The following is a 13,858-nucleotide window of genomic DNA, read 5'->3' as shown; positions in this document are numbered from 1 at the left end:
TCAGTCTACCGGTGGTACTCAAACCTTTTCAGCTTAGTCCCCCCTTGAGGGCGACCCACCTCACACGAAGTCTCATAGAAGGCACTATAACCCTCTATCACGTACCCCCCCCCCCCCCTCCCCTCACTACCAGGTGTCACATCTTATTCAGGATGCTTGTCTTTATATGAATGTTTTTATCACCTCCAGATAAGCTGTGTATGTAAGTGATCTCCTCTCCTGCCAGGTGTGTGCCTTGGCCACAGCCAAGCTGAACGGCATCCTGCAGACCAAGAGCGTGGAGACTCAGGACGAGGCGTGTTACCTGCTGGGCAAGGTGGAGGGCATCCTGAGGCGCTCTGTAGGGGGGCAGACAGAGGAGACCTATATGTGCCTGGTGCCCCTGCTCCGCACGCTGCTCTCCAAGGTACACACTCACGCGCAGGCACATACACACATCCACGTGCAGGCACACACACACATCCACGCGCAGGCACGCACACACACTCAAGCTCAGACACAGACACGAAAAGACATGCATGATGAACGGTCACAATGAAGTAGAATCCGTATCAAACATTCCAAAGAGACTTGCTGACTGTTTTCTTAAATAACGGCAAAACCTTGGCACATAGACAAAACATTTGTCACACCAAGGGTCGGTGTCTAGGACACAGATTAAACATAGTCCTGGACTAAAGAGAGATTTCAATGGAATCTCTTTTGAATATGCTTTGTAGTCCAGGATTACTAGCCACTAGTCTGTAGTATGTCAATACCTCACACCACTTTGGATTATTTTCTAATCTCTTGTAATATCTTGTTGTGTCTGCAGGTGAACAAGCTGCTGTATATGGAGCTGCACCTCCCCCAGCTGCCTGACACCAACGGCAGCCCCTCCTTCTTCGAGGACTTCCAGCTCTACTGCAACTCCCCCGAGTGGAGGGTCTACCTCGACAAATACGTGAGGAGCTGGTTCAATGCCTTACTAAATCATTGCTAAGTCATTCAACTCTTGAAGAGCAGCAAGAAACGTGTTGAGAAATTTGAAGATCAACCTTAAAGATGAGAAAATACATCAATCTCCGGTGTTGAGGGAGCGAGCCTGAGATGAACAAAATAAGTAGTTGAATTGGTTCTCTCTCTGTCCTCAGATCATCCCCTACATGAAGCAGTATGAGATTGAGACGTTTAGCCAGGGTCACGAGACCATGGCTCTGTTCTGGAAGGAGTGCTATGAAAGCTTCATGGTCAACCTGCACAAGAGAGAGAGGGAGAGGGGAGAGAGCAAGATACGCTTCCAGGTCATACACACACACACACACCCCACACACACACACAGACACACACAGACACACACAGACACACAGACAGACAGACACAGACACACACCACAGACACACAGATCCGAGTAAGGTCCACTTCCTATTGAGCTGTCCATAATACTGCTGTATCATGGAAATGAAATGTCAGGCCACAGTAACACAGAGCATATTGCCTTGTGTGGTGTTCTCCACACCAGAACACACTGACTCCCCGTTCCTCGTCCCGCCGTCCCTCAGGAGCAGTTTGTGGAGCCCTTCTCTCGGCGCGGCCGGCAGGAGAACCTGCGATACAACAGCATGCTGAAGCAGCTTCACAGCCAGCACAGCGCCGTCCTCAGGCAGTGGAGAGGAGCACGCCGCAGCCTGGTGTGTGAGAGAGGCCCCTGGGCAGACAGGTAACGGCCACACACACACTATTTATTATTATGTATACAGTATTATTTATGATTATAGGACTTCATTGGTAATTACTTCAGCACCCCGGCAAACACATGATCAGCCAAAGAACTGTTGTCCACTGTCCTCCAATCAATCAACGCAGTTTATTTTATAACTCCTTCTTTTTGTTTTACATCAGCAGTTTATCACAAAGTGCTTTACAGACACCCCTCCTAAAACCCCCAAAGAGCCATCAATGCAGTTTATCACAAAGTGCTTTACAGACACCCCTCCTAAAACCCCCAAAGAGCCATCAATGCAGTTTATCACAAAGTGCTTTACAGACACCCCTCCTAAAACCCCCAAAGAGCCATCAATGCAGTTTATCACAAAGTGCTTTACAGACACCCCTCCTAAAACCCCCAAAGAGCCATCAATGCAGTTTATCACAAAGTGCTTTACAGACACCCCTCCTAAAACCCCCAAAGAGCCATCAATGCAGTTTATCACAAAGTGCTTTACAGACACCCCTCCTAAAACCCCCAAAGAGCCATCAATGCAGTTTATCACAAAGTGCTTTACAGACACCCCTCCTAAAACCCCCAAAGAGCCATCAATGCAGTTTATCACAAAGTGCTTTACAGACACCCCTCCTAAAACCCCCAAAGAGCCATCAATGTAGTTTATCACAAAGTGCTTTACAGACACCCCTCCTAAAACCCCCAAAGAGCCATCAATGCAGTTTATCACAAAGTGCTTTACAGACACCCCTCCTAAAACCCCCAAAGAGCCATCAATGCAGTTTATCACAAAGTGCTTTACAGACACCCCTCCTAAAACCCCCAAAGAGCCATCAATGCAGTTTATCACAAAGTGCTTTACAGACACCCCTCCTAAAACCCCCAAAGAGCCATCAATGCAGTTTATCACAAAGTGCTTTACAGACACCCCTCCTAAAACCCCCAAAGAGCCATCAATGCAGTTTATCACAAAGTGCTTTACAGACACCCCTCCTAAAACCCCCAAAGAGCCATCAATGCAGTTTATCACAAAGTGCTTTACAGACACCCCTCCTAAAACCCCCAAAGAGCCATCAATGCAGTTTATCACAAAGTGCTTTACAGACACCCCTCCTAAAACCCCCAAAGAGCCATCAATGCAGTTTATCACAAAGTGCTTTACAGACACCCCTCCTAAAACCCCCAAAGAGCCATCAATGCAGTTTATCACAAAGTGCTTTACAGACACCCCTCCTAAAACCCCCAAAGAGCCATCAATGCAGTTTATCACAAAGTGCTTTACAGACACCCCTCCTAAAACCCCCAAAGAGCCATCAATGCAGTTTATCACAAAGTGCTTTACAGACACCCCTCCTAAAACCCCCAAAGAGCCATCAATGCAGTTTATCACAAAGTGCTTTACAGACACCCCTCCTAAAACCCCCAAAGAGCCATCAATGCAGTTTATCACAAAGTGCTTTACAGACACCCCTCCTAAAACCCCCAAAGAGCCATCAATGCAGTTTATCACAAAGTGCTTTACAGACACCCCTCCTAAAACCCCCAAAGAGCCATCAATGCAGTTTATCACAAAGTGCTTTACAGACACCCCTCCTAAAACCCCCAAAGAGCCATCAATGCAGTTTATCACAAAGTGCTTTACAGACACCCCTCCTAAAACCCCCAAAGAGCCATCAATGCAGTTTATCACAAAGTGCTTTACAGACACCCCTCCTAAAACCCCCAAAGAGCCATCAATGCAGTTTATCACAAAGTGCTTTACAGACACCCCTCCTAAAACCCCCAAAGAGCCATCAATGCAGTTTATCACAAAGTGCTTTACAGACACCCCTCCTAAAACCCCCAAAGAGCCATCAATGCAGTTTATCACAAAGTGCTTTACAGACACCCCTCCTAAAACCCCCAAAGAGCCATCAATGCAGTTTATCACAAAGTGCTTTACAGACACCCCTCCTAAAACCCCCAAAGAGCCATCAATGCAGTTTATCACAAAGTGCTTTACAGACACCCCTCCTAAAACCCCCAAAGAGCCATCAATGCAGTTTATCACAAAGTGCTTTACAGACACCCCTCCTAAAACCCCCAAAGAGCCATCAATGTAGTTTATCACAAAGTGCTTTACAGACACCCCTCCTAAAACCCCCAAAGAGCCATCAATGCAGTTTATCACAAAGTGCTTTACAGACACCCCTCCTAAAACCCCCAAAGAGCCATCAATGCAGTTTATCACAAAGTGCTTTACAGACACCCCTCCTAAAACCCCCAAAGAGCCATCAATGCAGTTTATCACAAAGTGCTTTACAGACACCCCTCCTAAAACCCCCAAAGAGCCATCAATGCAGTTTATCACAAAGTGCTTTACAGACACCCCTCCTAAAACCCCCAAAGAGCCATCAATGCAGTTTATCACAAAGTGCTTTACAGACACCCCTCCTAAAACCCCCAAAGAGCCATCAATGCAGTTTATCACAAAGTGCTTTACAGACACCCCTCCTAAAACCCCCAAAGAGCCATCAATGCAGTTTATCACAAAGTGCTTTACAGACACCCCTCCTAAAACCCCCAAAGAGCCATCAATGCAGTTTATCACAAAGTGCTTTACAGACACCCCTCCTAAAACCCCCAAAGAGCCATCAATGCAGTTTATCACAAAGTGCTTTACAGACACCCCTCCTAAAACCCCCAAAGAGCCATCAATGCAGTTTATCACAAAGTGCTTTACAGACACCCCTCCTAAAACCCCCAAAGAGCCATCAATGCAGTTTATCACAAAGTGCTTTACAGACACCCCTCCTAAAACCCCCAAAGAGCCATCAATGCAGTTTATCACAAAGTGCTTTACAGACACCCCTCCTAAAACCCCCAAAGAGCCATCAATGCAGTTTATCACAAAGTGCTTTACAGACACCCCTCCTAAAACCCCCAAAGAGCCATCAATGCAGTTTATCACAAAGTGCTTTACAGACACCCCTCCTAAAACCCCCAAAGAGCCATCAATGCAGTTTATCACAAAGTGCTTTACAGACACCCCTCCTAAAACCCCCAAAGAGCCATCAATGTAGTTTATCACAAAGTGCTTTACAGACACCCCTCCTAAAACCCCCAAAGAGCCATCAATGCAGTTTATCACAAAGTGCTTTACAGACACCCCTCCTAAAACCCCCAAAGAGCCATCAATGCAGTTTATCACAAAGTGCTTTACAGACACCCCTCCTAAAACCCCCAAAGAGCCATCAATGCAGTTTATCACAAAGTGCTTTACAGACACCCCTCCTAAAACCCCCAAAGAGCCATCAATGCAGTTTATCACAAAGTGCTTTACAGACACCCCTCCTAAAACCCCCAAAGAGCCATCAATGCAGTTTATCACAAAGTGCTTTACAGACACCCCTCCTAAAACCCCCAAAGAGCCATCAATGTAGTTTATCACAAAGTGCTTTACAGACACCCCTCCTAAAACCCCCAAAGAGCCATCAATGCAGTTTATCACAAAGTGCTTTACAGACACCCCTCCTAAAACCCCCAAAGAGCCATCAATGTAGTTTATCACAAAGTGCTTTACAGACACCCCTCCTAAAACCCCCAAAGAGCCATCAATGCAGTTTATCACAAAGTGCTTTACAGACACCCCTCCTAAAACCCCCAAAGAGCCATCAATGTAGTTTATCACAAAGTGCTTTACAGACACCCCTCCTAAAACCCCCAAAGAGCCATCAATGCAGTTTATCACAAAGTGCTTTGCAGACACCCCTCCTAAAACCCCCAAAGAGCCATCAATGCAGTTTATCACAAAGTGCTTTACAGACACCCCTCCTAAAACCCCCAAAGAGCCATCAATGCAGTTTATCACAAAGTGCTTTACAGACACCCCTCCTAAAACCCCCAAAGAGCCATCAATGCAGTTTATCACAAAGTGCTTTACAGACACCCCTCCTAAAACCCCCAAAGAGCCATCAATGTAGTTTATCACAAAGTGCTTTACAGACACCCCTCCTAAAACCCCCAAAGAGCCATCAATGCAGTTTATCACAAAGTGCTTTACAGACACCCCTCCTAAAACCCCCAAAGAGCCATCAATGTAGTTTATCACAAAGTGCTTTACAGACACCCCTCCTAAAACCCCCAAAGAGCCATCAATGCAGTTTATCACAAAGTGCTTTACAGACACCCCTCCTAAAACCCCCAAAGAGCCATCAATGCAGTTTATCACAAAGTGCTTTACAGACACCCCTCCTAAAACCCCCAAAGAGCCATCAATGCAGTTTATCACAAAGTGCTTTACAGACACCCCTCCTAAAACCCCCAAAGAGCCATCAATGCAGTTTATCACAAAGTGCTTTACAGACACCCCTCCTAAAACCCCCAAAGAGCCATCAATGCAGTTTATCACAAAGTGCTTTACAGACACCCCTCCTAAAACCCCCAAAGAGCCATCAATGTAGTTTATCACAAAGTGCTTTACAGACACCCCTCCTAAAACCCCCAAAGAGCCATCAATGCAGTTTATCACAAAGTGCTTTACAGACACCCCTCCTAAAACCCCCAAAGAGCCATCAATGCAGTTTATCACAAAGTGCTTTGCAGACACCCCTCCTAAAACCCCCAAAGAGCCATCAATGCAGTTTATCACAAAGTGCTTTGCAGACACCCCTCCTAAAACCCCCAAAGAGCCATCAATGCAGTTTATCACAAAGTGCTTTACAGACACCCCTCCTAAAACCCCCAAAGAGCCATCAATGCAGTTTATCACAAAGTGCTTTACAGACACCCCTCCTAAAACCCCCAAAGAGCCATCAATGCAGTTTATCACAAAGTGCTTTACAGACACCCCTCCTAAAACCCCCAAAGAGCCATCAATGCAGTTTATCACAAAGTGCTTTACAGACACCCCTCCTAAAACCCCCAAAGAGCCATCAATGCAGTTTATCACAAAGTGCTTTACAGACACCCCTCCTAAAACCCCTAAAGAGCCATCAATGCAGTTTATCACAAAGTGCTTTACAGACACCCCTCCTAAAACCCCCAAAGAGCCATCAATGCAGTTTATCACAAAGTGCTTTACAGACACCCCTCCTAAAACCCCCAAAGAGCCATCAATGTAGTTTATCACAAAGTGCTTTACAGACACCCCTCCTAAAACCCCCAAAGAGCCATCAATGCAGTTTATCACAAAGTGCTTTACAGACACCCCTCCTAAAACCCCCAAAGAGCCATCAATGCAGTTTATCACAAAGTGCTTTACAGACACCCCTCCTAAAACCCCCAAAGAGCCATCAATGCAGTTTATCACAAAGTGCTTTACAGACACCCCTCCTAAAACCCCCAAAGAGCCATCAATGCAGTTTATCACAAAGTGCTTTACAGACACCCCTCCTAAAACCCCCAAAGAGCCATCAATGCAGTTTATCACAAAGTGCTTTACAGACACCCCTCCTAAAACCCCCAAAGAGCCATCAATGCAGTTTATCACAAAGTGCTTTACAGACACCCCTCCTAAAACCCCCAAAGAGCCATCAATGCAGTTTATCACAAAGTGCTTTACAGACACCCCTCCTAAAACCCCCAAAGAGCCATCAATATAGAGGCAGAAGCACAGTGGCTAGGAAAAACTCCCTAGAAGAGTTTCTGGGTGTCTCTCTTGCGTTCAGTTTGTTCTTCAGTTCATGCAACTTGGTTGACGTTCTCCTGTCTGTTGATTTCTCAGGCAGCAGAGTGAGATGCACTGGCGAGTGTCCAGCGCGGAGAACTACTCCCGCATGAGACTCAAACTGGTGCCCAACTACAACTATGAGGACCACCGGCAGGCCAGCGCTCTCAGGGACAACCTGGGTAAGAGAGGCAGCTTCACTGGTTCCCTTGACAAGGCATCGCTGGAGTCTGAATAAACCATAATGTTAGCTGCAGACACGGACCCTTCTCCTCTTCCTGTTTCTCTTCCTCTTCATCTTCTTTCCTCTGCCTCTTGTTCCTGTTTCTCTTCCTCTTCATCTTCTTTGTCCTCTGCCTCTTGTTCCTGTTTCTCTTCCTCTTCATCTTCTTTGTCCTCTGCCTCCTTGTTCCTCTTCCTTCTCCTCTAACAACTCCTCATCCTCTTCCACCTTCCTCCTCCTCTAACTCTTCTTCCGCCTCTCGTTCCTCCTCTTCCTCTCCCTCGTCCCCCAGGTGTCCAGCAGCAGAAGGTGACATCTGAGTCCTTACTGCTGGAGGCGGTCAAGCAGGTGAAGGTCAGCGACCTGGAGGATGACATTCTGGAGCTGCCTGAAGACGACCCCGCAGCGACCAACAACACGTCAGTACTCTCAACGTTGTCTATTAATGTTGTGTGTTGTGTCTGTCGTGGACTGTTAGGTGGCTTTGACTACAAACGTGAATGGACTTGGTCACCTATCTGTCTGTTTCTATCTCTCTCGCTGTCTCGCTGTCTCTTTCCAGGGGGGACGTGGAGGAGGCAGGCCAGAAGGAGAAGCTGGTTCTGTGGGAGGACTGTGAGCTGGTCACCCAGGTGGATGTCAGCCCTGGACGTCTGGAGCTCACCACCCAGCACATCTACTTCTATGACAGCAGCACAGAAAAGGAGGAGGGTGAGGAGAGAGGGAGGAAGATGGGAGGGTCGTAGGAAGGGTTCTCCTGAAAGAGGAGGGAGGGGAGGAAGAAGGGATGAAATAGTGGGGTTAGAGGAAGAGTTGCTTTTAGTAAGAAGGAGAGAGGAAGGAAGGCTGAAGGAGAGTGAGCGAGTGGAGCAGGAGTTGATAAACCAGAGGTTATGGATGGGTTATGACTAGACATGTACAATACACACATACCTCACTGTTAGACTCATTGTGTTGTCTTAAACATGGAGGTGTAGCTGTCATGACTAGACATGTACAATACATACATACCTCACTGTTAAAGACTCATTGTGTTGTCTTAGACATAGAGGTGTAGCTGTTCTGACTAGACATGTACAATAGATACATACCACACTGTTAAAGACTCTCATTGTGTTGTCTTAGATATAGAGGTGCAGCTGCTCCCACATGCAATACACATCATATGTAATGTCATGTAATGACGTAGGGTTAAGATTAGGGCCTGGAGTTTTGCCATGGTCAAGTCCCTAGTTAGGTCAAACTCCTGGCCTTGTGTATTATACATAACCAACCCCCTGTCTGTCCCCCTGTCTGTCCTTCCAGGTGTTGGTCAGGACTTTAAGTGGCCTCTATCTCAGATCCGGGAGATCCACCTGCGAAGGTACAACCTCCGCCGCTCGGCCCTGGAGATCTTCCTCATAGACCAGACCAACTACTTCCTCAACTTTAAGAAAGAGGTCAGTTCTGGGATCTGCTTTTTACGTGGATTGAGAACGGTGTACCCCCATCCATTTCACTACTTGGTCTATTCCAGAGCTAGCACATCACCTGATTCAACACATCAAGGGCTAGTCCTGGAATAGATCAAGTAAGTAGATGGGGGGAGTGTTTGAGGAGGGGTTTGGGAAACACTTATGTAGAAGGAATGACTACATAGGCCTGGAGTACTGGGGTGTGTTGAGTACAGTAAAACGTTAAGAACAAATAGAACCTGTACTACTCCCTATTCTACATGACAGCCCATCATATCTGTTCTACATAATATATTTTGATCTGAGCATTCTGAAAGATTTCACACTTTTGAACAGACCCCCTCATGTTGGAATGTTCTGTGTGGTTTGATTGACAGGTGCGGAACAAGGTGTACAGTAGGATGCTGCTGCTGCGCTCCCTCAGCCTGTACGGCACGCGCTCACCACAGGAGCTGCTCAAGGCCTCCGGACTCACACAGGTCAGGGGTCAAACGTTGACATGGGAGATCAAGGTCGTGTTCAGTAGTGGTTTGAAACGGAGGTGATACTCCCTGAGCTGGTCTAATAAGAACAGATGTATTATTTTTTTGCAAAACGTTTTGTTACGTTGTGCCCTACTGAGCATGACCCATGTTAAGTAGTCAGTATGGTCTCAGGTATTGTGTTGACAGGTTGTGTTAAACCCCCTCTCTCTCTCGTCTTTGGTAGAAATGGGTGAACCGAGAGATGACCAACTTTGACTACTTGATCCAGCTGAACACCATCGCGGGCCGAACCTACAACGACCTGTCTCAGTACCCAGTGGTACGTTCTGTTAACACGGACCCTATGGGGGAAGATGTGGAATATACCATCTTGGTGCTCTTCTAAGGGGTGTTCATGGTTTAGTTAATTGTGTGTGTGTATCCAGTTCCCCTGGATCCTGTCGGACTACACGTCAGAGGAGCTGGACCTGACAGACCCAGGGGTGTTCCGGGACCTGTCCAAGCCCGTGGCTGTACTCAACGAGCGGAACGCCAAGGCTGTACGGGAGAAGTACGTTCTCTCAACCTCTCTCACTGAGCCGCTGAGGCGTCTACATACCGGCATTTACGTGACACGTTCCAGGGTGGCAGTGTATTCATTCATTCTCTTCACTACATAAGTGTCCTCGTCCATAGAATTAGACTGACTGCAATACAACACTTTATTCCCGTTGAGGAAATGTCTCTTTTGAGGGCAAATAACTGGATTCTGTTGTAGTAAATGTTGTAAGTAATTATAATGTTAAGTTCACGTCTCCCTGTCTGTAGGTATGAGAGTTTTGAGGACCCCACGGGGACCATCGACCGGTTCCACTACGGTACCCACTACTCCAACGCAGCAGGAGTCATGCACTATCTCATCCGCGTGGAACCCTTCACGTCCCTCCACATCGCGCTACAGAGTGGACGGTAAAAGCAATGGGTTTTGGTGAGGGGGGAATCAGACTAGAAAACTCAGGCCAGAAGTTAACAGCATTGAAGTCCATGGAGTTATCAGTGCTCGGGTTGTACCAGTCAAATTGCTGTGGTCTGAGCAGCTTTGTGCGTTCTAGTCATTCTAGTTCTGTGATTACACGTGTGTTCCAACTGACAATGAAATGTATCTATGCTCTTGTCTGGAGATGTGCTATTGTACTGATGTCAGTAAGGCCAGAAGTCTTTCTCTCACCGAGCTACAGCCTTACTAGATCCACAGTTTGTCTTGGTCAGGTCACATGGTCAGCAAAACCATCCGGTCTCTAGTACTATGGCATACTTTAAGGCCATTGGCTGTTGGTCTTCCTCCCTCGGTCCAGGTTTGACTGTGCGGACCGCCAGTTCCACTCCATCCCAGCTTTGTGGCAGACCCTCACGGACAACCCCAACGACGTCAAGGAGCTCATCCCAGAGTTCTTCTACTTCCCGGAGTTCCTGGAGAATCAGAACGGTGAGATGAGCTCCGTGTCTGTAGAGAATCACAGACACGCTGGCTATGTTGATTGACTGTCCGTACTAACACGCCTCCTGTGGTGGTGTTCACACAGTCAATCAGAGAACATCTGGACTCGACTGGACCGGTTCAGATTGTGGAACACTGGAACTTGTTCAAATCGGACTAAATCTATAACTGACCCAGTTACACCCTGAATTGTAAAAACTGAGGATCTCAGTTGAAAATGTTATTTAGTCTGTTTTCTTTTTATCTGGTCACACTACCACTCTGATGGAATCCACTTTCACTCCCCCGTCCTTTGTTCATCCTCCTCTCTCGCTCCCTCTAGCCTTTGATCTGGGGCGCCTGCAGATCTCCAAGGAGAGGGTGAATGATGTCATCCTGCCTAAATGGGCCAGGTCTCCAGAGGACTTCATTTATAAGCACAGGAAAGCCCTGGTGAGCCTCCTTTTCTCATGGACGGTCACTATTACCATAATGCTTTGTCCCAAGGGGGGAGAAAAACCTCTGTAACACAATTGGATCACACACATTCTATTACCATGATGTGCAGGAGAAATGCATTCCACAGAAAGTAGTATTTAGTGATTTATTGCTGTGGGGGTTATATATATATGTGTGTGTGTTGTGTAACAGGAGTCTGAGTACGTATCGGCCCACCTGCAAGACTGGATCGATCTGATCTTCGGTTACAAACAGCGAGGCCCAGCGGCCGTGGAGGCCCTCAATGTCTTCTACTACTGCACCTACGAAGGTACGGACGCTAACACTAAACCCAAAGACTCCCACTCATACAATAGCCCTGATGCTAAAGAAACGCTCCACCTACGAAGGTACGGATGCTAACACTAAACCCATAGACTCTCATTGATACGATAGCACTGATGCTAAAGAAACGCTGCACCTACGAAGGTACAGATGCTAACACTAAACCCATAGACTCTCATTGATACGATAGCACTGATGCTAAAGAAACGCTGCACCTACGAAGGTACGGATGCTAACACTAAACCCATAGACTCTCATTGATACAATAGCACTGATGCTAAAGAAACGCTGCACCTACGAAGGTACGGATGCTAACACTAAACCCATAGACTCTCATTGATACAATAGCACTGATGCTAAAGAAACGCTGCACCTACGAAGGTGCGGATGCTAACACTAAACCCATAGACTCTCATTGATACAATAGCACTGATGCTAAAGAAACGCTGCACCTACGAAGGTACGGATGCTAACACTAAACCCATAGACTGATACAATAGCACTGATGCTAAAGAAACGCTCCACCTACAAAGGTACGGATGCTAACACTAAACCCATAGACTCTCATTGATACAATAGCACTCATGCTAAATAAACGCTAGATTGCTATATTATGGGACTTTACTGAAGCGTTTGTCTCTGGTTTTGCCGTAGGGGCGGTGGACCTGGATGCAATCACTGATGAGAAGGAGCGTAAAGCCGTAGAGGGGATGATCAGTAACTTTGGACAGACACCCTGCCAGCTGCTCAAGGTACTGGAGAAAACACACAAGGCTTGACCTGACTGGGAGAAACCTTCCCTGGCCTTCCTCGTGATATGAGCCCATTGGAACACTGAGGGATGACCCGGTCAATTAGGAATCATTGGGAATGAGACTTTAACAGGTTATTTAGAACAGTGATTCCCATCTCTGGTCTTTGAGGACCTTCAACAGTACTCATTGTTGTAGCATTAGACAAACACCTTATTAAACTCGTCAACAGCTTGGTGATTAGTTTAGCCAGGGCTACAACATAAATGGGTGCTGGTGGGGTTACTCGGGGATATTTAGCTGAGAATCACTGGTTTAGAACAGGTGTTTTAGATGGGCTATAGTGATGTATTGTCTGTGTGTACAGGAGCCACACCCAGTACGTCTTTCTCTGGAGGAGGTGGAGAAGAGGAAAGGTCGACTAGACGCCTCGCCACTCAGCATCTTCGAGCACCTTGCTGAACTCAAGTCCTTCTTTGTCGAGGTTAGTTTTGAAAACACACACACTAAAGCATATGATCATGACCCTCTTTGTTGATTATTGTAAAGTACTTTATGAAAATCGTTTTATTGAAAAACAACTTAATAAATAAATGTTGATTTTTAGGGGATCAATGACAATGTGCCTCTGGTGAAAGCCGTGGTCCCCAAGAACCAGTCCCACTCCTTCATCACCCAGGGCAGCCCAGACACTATGGTGACCCTGAGTCAGAACTGTCTGATGGGAACCCACGGCTGGCTGCCTTATGACAAGAATATCTCCAACTACTTTACCTTCATCAAGGACCCCACCGTGGCCAACCCCAAGTCAGTCCCTCCCCAACACCGCCCCCTTTTCTACTTGAAACTATGGGGCGTTGTAGTCTGACTGGGAGACTGGGAGCCCTGTTTGAGTTCTTACCTCCATTCCTTGAAGTAATCACTCATCTGAGAATGTTTGGTTTGTCACCGCAGTATGATGGAAACTCTGCCATGGTGTATCCAGATCTGTGATTATCTCCAGGATGGGGACGGGAAGAATGCACTTTAAATGTTTTGGAACAGACCCTTGGAGGGCACTTGATGTCATTACTTGGTCATAAAGTTGTTCTGTGAGGTATGTATCTGAGGTCTCCTCCTTTCTGCCCCTCCCCCCTCTCTCTAGGACCCAGCGGGTCCTGGGCGGGCCCTTCTCTCCGGGCGTGGAGGTGACTGCAGGTCTGTTTGTGGTGTCACATGACGGGAAGCTCCTGTTCAGCGGTGGCCACTGGGACAACAGCCTGAGGGTCACCTCCCTGGTCAAGGGAAAGACTGTGGGACATCACATCAGACACATGGGTATGGATGGATCTCACACACACATACATGCACTCAGAC

At 47.0% G+C, this 13,858-nt stretch overlaps 1 protein-coding gene across 6 annotated transcripts in view; it reads left to right on the top strand.

Moving 5' to 3' along the window:
- LOC110495568 (neurobeachin-like protein 1) overlaps nucleotides 1-13,858 on the top strand; it is a 77,207-nt gene that overhangs the window by 56,610 nt on the left and 6,739 nt on the right. For all 6 annotated transcript variants that reach the window (XM_090207458.1, XM_090207454.1, XM_090207457.1 and 3 more), the window contains 19 exons: nucleotides 227-406; nucleotides 815-943; nucleotides 1,134-1,283; nucleotides 1,542-1,699; nucleotides 7,407-7,531; nucleotides 7,865-7,991; nucleotides 8,135-8,283; nucleotides 8,878-9,011; nucleotides 9,404-9,505; nucleotides 9,735-9,830; nucleotides 9,937-10,061; nucleotides 10,319-10,459; nucleotides 10,846-10,976; nucleotides 11,311-11,420; nucleotides 11,619-11,736; nucleotides 12,405-12,502; nucleotides 12,870-12,986; nucleotides 13,110-13,309; nucleotides 13,647-13,819. In XM_090207458.1, the coding sequence (XP_090063584.1) occupies nucleotides 227-406; nucleotides 815-943; nucleotides 1,134-1,283; nucleotides 1,542-1,699; nucleotides 7,407-7,531; nucleotides 7,865-7,991; nucleotides 8,135-8,283; nucleotides 8,878-9,011; nucleotides 9,404-9,505; nucleotides 9,735-9,830; nucleotides 9,937-10,061; nucleotides 10,319-10,459; nucleotides 10,846-10,976; nucleotides 11,311-11,420; nucleotides 11,619-11,736; nucleotides 12,405-12,502; nucleotides 12,870-12,986; nucleotides 13,110-13,309; nucleotides 13,647-13,819 (2,563 nt within the window). The remainder of the gene's footprint in view (nucleotides 1-226; nucleotides 407-814; nucleotides 944-1,133; nucleotides 1,284-1,541; nucleotides 1,700-7,406; nucleotides 7,532-7,864; nucleotides 7,992-8,134; nucleotides 8,284-8,877; nucleotides 9,012-9,403; nucleotides 9,506-9,734; nucleotides 9,831-9,936; nucleotides 10,062-10,318; nucleotides 10,460-10,845; nucleotides 10,977-11,310; nucleotides 11,421-11,618; nucleotides 11,737-12,404; nucleotides 12,503-12,869; nucleotides 12,987-13,109; nucleotides 13,310-13,646; nucleotides 13,820-13,858) is intronic.

Source organism: Oncorhynchus mykiss, chromosome 18 (assembly GCF_057628025.1).
Source record: "Oncorhynchus mykiss isolate SJ-2025 chromosome 18, ASM5762802v1, whole genome shotgun sequence".
In the NCBI taxonomy this organism is placed as follows: domain Eukaryota; kingdom Metazoa; phylum Chordata; class Actinopteri; order Salmoniformes; family Salmonidae; genus Oncorhynchus; species Oncorhynchus mykiss.
Note: the sequence above shows the minus strand (reverse complement) of the source record. Positions and strands in the feature narration are given on the sequence as shown.